The sequence below is a fragment of the Limulus polyphemus genome, unplaced genomic scaffold (assembly GCF_000517525.1).
Source record: "Limulus polyphemus unplaced genomic scaffold, Limulus_polyphemus-2.1.2 Scaffold2717, whole genome shotgun sequence".
In the NCBI taxonomy this organism is placed as follows: Eukaryota; Metazoa; Arthropoda; class Merostomata; order Xiphosura; family Limulidae; genus Limulus; species Limulus polyphemus.
In genome coordinates, this window is record NW_013668327.1 from 102,105 (window position 1) to 107,915 (window position 5,811).

Consider the following 5,811-nt stretch of genomic DNA (forward strand, 5'->3'; position numbering starts at 1 on the left):
TGTCAATTATAACATCAAGCTGAAACAGACGTATCAATCTTGAAACACTCCTACAGAACATTTGCACATCTTATAAATATATACTTAAACATGTAGATCAAAGCCATGTAAGTAATCATTTAACTATATACAAATCTCATCACAATAGAACTGCTATAAAATACACAAAACTGTACATTTAATTAAAATAATTAACACCAGGGTTATGCAGAATATTTGATTAGAAAATTTAATTGAAGTTCATTAAGATATTTAATAAACCATTTAAATCCCAAACAAATACCCTCCCTCAAAAAAAAAAGAAATTTTTTTAACATTGATTTGTGTGATATCTTTACATCAGTTACTGAAGTTGTTACATAATAAGTTAATACCACCTGCCAAAAAACCCAAACTGTCTGTTATGTAGAAAATTGTTTCTTATTTTCCTGACAAGGTATTTAGTGTTCATAAGATGCACCATATGTAAAATGAAGCTGAAATATTGAAACACTACCACAAAAGAATGGCCCAGAAGAAGGGAGAGGCTGATGGACCAACCATTTCTACTGGTAAATAAACATAATTGAAGGATGACAGGAATGGGGTAAGAAAAAGGCTATGATCAGAGCATCCAGCCCTGCAGGCAATGGATGGGACAAATCCTACATGTGAAGATGAAGGGACACCACCACTGGGTGAAAGACAAACAAGGCTGGAGCAAGAGTGTGTGGAAATGAGGCATAGGAATAGGATGACAGGAATGTCAATCAATAAAGCAAATGAAATCAGGGATTTGACAGCCAAAGAGGTGCCACCAACATATTAAACAGAAAAAGGTAAGAGTGTCACTTGCCAGGGCCGAAGAATGATGAACTGGGAACCCAAAGAGGGGAAGTCTGGTGTTAAGAGTGGCAAAAGCATTGATGAGAGGCATACTGAACTGAGCAAACCCAATGAAAAACCTGAGGGTAAAGAGACCACTCCATGGTTAGAGCCCTGTCCAGTTAAGAGAGGTGATCCATTAACAAGTTCAGAGCTCCTGGCACATGACAACCCGTGAGAAGAACCCAATGGGAATAAGCCCAAAATAGTAGGTACAATGCAAGGAAGTAGAGTCCTGGAATGGTACCCTCCTGATAGTTGGAGTGGATCATGATCAACTGATCCATGAGAAGAGGGAGGAAATGGGGAAATGCCTGATGGACGGCAAAAAGTTCAAGGAAGATGATGTGCAGTAAACTCTCTTCCAGAACCTACATGCCCAAAGTTATATAGTCATTCAGAGATGCTTCTTCCCAAGCCTAACAGAGGCATCAGTGAAGGGATGAAGATGCAGTCAGAGGCAGCAAGGGGGTGCCCACCATGGTGTTAGTATAGTTAAGACCAAGACAAATCCCCAAGAAGAGGAGAAGAGAGGGGCACACTCAAAGAAAACAGATCCTGAGAAAGATGCCACTGGTCCAACAATTTAAACTGGAAGAGGCACATGTTTGTGCAGCCTAAATGAACGAGTAATATAAAGGAAGCCAGAGTTCCAAAAAGCAAAAGAAACTCATGTTCAGGATGTGAAAGAGAAGCATAAGTCTAGATGAGAATATATTCCATTGTTTGTAAACAAAGTGGAGATGGTTGAGCCTGACTGAGATGGGAGTGGAAGAACACATTCAGATGTACCAAATGTCAAGTGAAAATAAGAAAAGCCTCCAGTAGAAGAATGCATGTGTGAGAGAAGGAGTTCACTCAAGAATGGGGAAGGAGAAGCTAATCATCCATGTAATAATGGAACCTCAGCACTAATCTATGAACAAGGTGGATGACAACCTTCATGACTCAAATAAAGTCATACAGAGCAGACACAATACGAAAAGGAACTGGAATATCTTATTTCAATGGATGAAACATGAAAATGTCTGGAGAACAGGGTGATCAGAATGTGTAAAAAGGTGTCTGAAATGTCAACCTCAGTCATCCAAAGTCAAGGTGAAAAGAACCACCAGAGAATAAAGAAATCTTTCATATGGAACCAACAGATAAAAAGAAACCACATGAGAGGAGACAGATTGATAACCAGTCTCCAATCTTCCTAGAGATCACAAAAATAAGAGTAATAACCAAGTTTAGGGGTAACTACCCTTTTGTTGGCATTCTTGGCCAAGAGACCCGAGATCATGTCCTGAAGACATTGAGGATAATTGGGAACAAAGGGATGAGGAATGAGAGCCTGGTCATTAGGGCACTTGACTCACAATCTAAGTGTTGTGAGTTTGAATCCCTATCACCAAACATGCTTATCCTATATGATTACTATTTGGGCTGGCCACCCAAGTGTGAAAATTCTTGGCTTATAAAAATACCAGTCGACACCAAAGTACTTGGGATAAAGGTTGTTACAGAGCAGAATAAGAGGAAGTAGGAAAGGAAAAGGGGAGAGGTGAAGAGGAATGTAAAGACAGGTTGTGGGTGACAACCTGAAGAACCTACCTGTTGGAAAAATAGAGATCAAAGGCTGGCGAAGAAAAACAGATGGGCTTCCACAGGGCCAGACCTAACAAGAAGAGTGATGACCTTAACATCAGGATGGGAAATAGAAGAAGACCAGAAACAGAATGGGGAGGTTGAGAAAGACAGGAACCCATAGTAATCAAGGAAGACTGATGTCAGACTGCCTCAACCCAGGTTTCCAGTGAGTCAGGAACACCCCCCAAAGACCTCAAGGTGAAGAAATTGAGCCCAATAAAGATCATGAAGATAAACATGAGTGAGGCATACATTAGCTAGGAGAGAATCCTGTTCCCAAAAGTCTCAACAGCAGAAGAACTAAATAAGGAGTAATAGCTAAGAAGAAGTATGGGCCGATGTGATAAAAAGAGAACAAACCTCTCCATAAAACCCTCCTAAGCACCATGAAGTGTCTCAGACATAAAGAGAAGTGATAAGAGGTAACGCAGGAGGGTGGCCAGAAAGAGACAAAGGCATGAAAATTGGACACTAAAACAGGAAATAAAAGTTAATAGGTCCACCCCCCAAACAGGTAAAAGAAATTCCACAGACTTAGAATTGAGGAATGGAAATGAAGAATGGCAGTAAGCTAGGACAAAAGTAACAAGTAGACAGGGAGGATGAGGCATGTTAGTATGGGTGTGCGGGTGTTTGAGAAACAAGTCTGCATAGATGCTGTCAGGCAAAGGAGTAAAGGAAGACAAAGTATTCTCGAGGAAAATAATGAAGTTATTTCAAGAGCAAGTATTTAAGGGGAGTGTTACCCTCTTATTGGTGTAGGGCTATTGTCATATGATGATGTCATCATGCACCAGTGCAGTTCACATTAAACACGTGATTTTTAGGTGCGAGATAGCTCAAGTATAGTGGCATGCTAATCTCATAGACAAGCACATGAGGGATCAAGCTATTCTTTGTGTGGAGGTACCATCTCGAAATTTAAAGTTTTACTTTTTCTCAGAAAGATGTCCAAGTACACCTTTGAAGGGCCACATAATTTATTGTTGTCTGGGATATTATTTCATAACAGTGATTTTGTTTAGTCATACATACAGAAACACATATAATGATGTTATGTATGTAAAATATATATATATTATATGTATTAATTTCAGGTTAACTGTAATACTTGGGAGTGTTACAAACAAAATAAACTTGACACACTGTATGCCAGTGTGTATGATATAAAACTTTTTCAAATGTTTAATGTTGTTACCACTAGATACAAATTTACAACAGGTATATAATAATGTATACCTTAAGCATGTATGGAGAGAAAGCATTTTCTATGTTACACCATTTATCATGCAAGAAGTTACTAACACAGATAATATTCTACCAAATTTTTTACAATTTCCAAATTAATCAAATACTTCTCAGGATTATTTAAACGAATGTCACAGCAATATAGCTGATTGAATTTCAAAGGTGATATTGACAAAATAATACAACAATTTACAAAAGTTCACAAATTCATTCAATAAAATATCAAAATAGATTTTGATAAGTGTATGCTGTATGACAAGTGCACACAAAACAAAACAAAATTAATTGTGTGGTTTAATTTTAAATATACTTACCCAAGCACCAAAATCAGAAACTTGGTTAAATTTTCTGGCTGCCCATCCATCAATTCCTAGAGTAAATATGTTTCAAACAAAACATATAGATTATTAAAAGGTAAGTCCAAATGTGAAAAATATAACATTCTGACATGAAGGTATTTTAATTTAATTTTTGTTCTAGTTTGTTTAATTCTTCAGACAGCAGCTTGATTTATACATGTACCTATCCTCTCATATAATGTAATTATTCCTCTCAAACAATCAGTTGTTATTCAACTACATCAATTTTTTTAAATACTAAAATGTTTTTACATTATGCATGTCTTTTTAATTATATTTCTCGTGTTGAAAATGTACTGCGTCAAATTTTTTCATAAGGTGGTAGCAGGAAGTCCTTCAATGCAATCAATGGTGTGAAAAAAATCAGCAGTTATGAGTTATCATATGGAATGATGATGGTTTCAATAAACACACAGTTCACTTTTAAATATTACTCATTGCTAACCACCTTATCTTCTACAGCCATTTGGTATACCTTATGAATAAGTTCTTTTCCCAGTACATACTCTTTCAAACAATAATATTAATGCCATAATTCACTATCAAATGCTTTTATTGACATACAAAAACCATTAATGAGGTTACAAGACAAAAGCTGCTACTCTACTATTTAGCTCTTTCCATACAAATACACATCATGACCTTTTACACTGTTACAAAAGAAAATTTTAAAAATCTCAATCTTCATTTTTTGTCATATTAATGTCTGAGCTCCAATTTATCTACTTCAAAATTTTCTAACTAGGCTACCGCAGTTTCTAATCAATTACAAATACAAACTATACATAATTATAAGCAAGAATCTAAAATGTGAACTTTCTGCTCTCTTGATTTGCTGAGATATCAATGTATTTTTAAACCCACCAGAGAAGCCTAGCTTTTAAGACTGTTTGGTAATCAACCTTACATGATTGAAGGATTTCTGACCAATAACCAACAGAAACTTGTAATTTTGCATCCAGTTTTGCTGTCGTTAGCTGATAGTCAACGAAAATTGATTGGTTTTTGTTGAACAGATGTGGTACTCCAAACAGTATCAGAATGATTTTAATATTTATAGCTTATTAAGAAAGTCAGATAAATTATGGTAGTTTTTTTCATAGTGACTGAAAATTTTGTGTGCTGTAATATATATACTTTTGTAAGTTAAATGAGTTTTTTTGGACACAAATTTATGAGACATCAACTCAGGAGAGAATAACCACAGAGCATTCATTCAAATACTACCAAGACTCTTCACAAATAACTACTGCTGAAGTATTACGTAAAATTAGTATCTCTCACATATATAAACTCTAGGGTATAACACGAATGGAAATTGACAAAAGTTTAACTTTGAGATATAGTAGAAAGAAACAAAATTTTCAGGAGTTTTATAATCTAGTCAAAGTTCAAACTGTCAAAAATAAAGATAATATATAAAATATCTTTCTCCTGTGGTCAGGTCTACATAAGTAATAATGGCATGCAGACATCTGGAACATGGATGAGTACAAGAAATTTAATTAGTCAACCAATAACAGTGTTATGACAGTGGAAGTCACGTGAAGCTGGTTTCTCTAATGATCATGAATTTCCTAGTGCATTCGGGACGCTTCCTTTTCTAGTATACAAGCCTGGCAGATAAAGCCTGCGGGATGATTGATTGAAGAGATATAGACATAGATTGAAGAGATAGATAATTGAGTCAAGGGAACAGTAGGCA

The 5,811-nt window shown here is 36.0% G+C and overlaps 1 protein-coding gene across 8 annotated transcripts in view; it reads right to left on the reverse strand.

The window, feature by feature from the left end:
• The window catches only part of LOC106467723 (CDP-diacylglycerol--inositol 3-phosphatidyltransferase 1-like), a 42,567-nt gene that overhangs the window by 20,044 nt on the left and 16,712 nt on the right, over positions 1-5,811 (reverse strand). For all 8 annotated transcript variants that reach the window (XR_002612462.1, XM_022395910.1, XM_022395911.1 and 5 more), the window contains one exon: positions 4,062-4,117. Coding sequence is in view for 7 of the 8 variants with exons in the window: in XM_022395910.1 (XP_022251618.1) it covers positions 4,062-4,117 (56 nt within the window). In the remaining variant the exon portion in view is untranslated. The remainder of the gene's footprint in view (positions 1-4,061; positions 4,118-5,811) is intronic.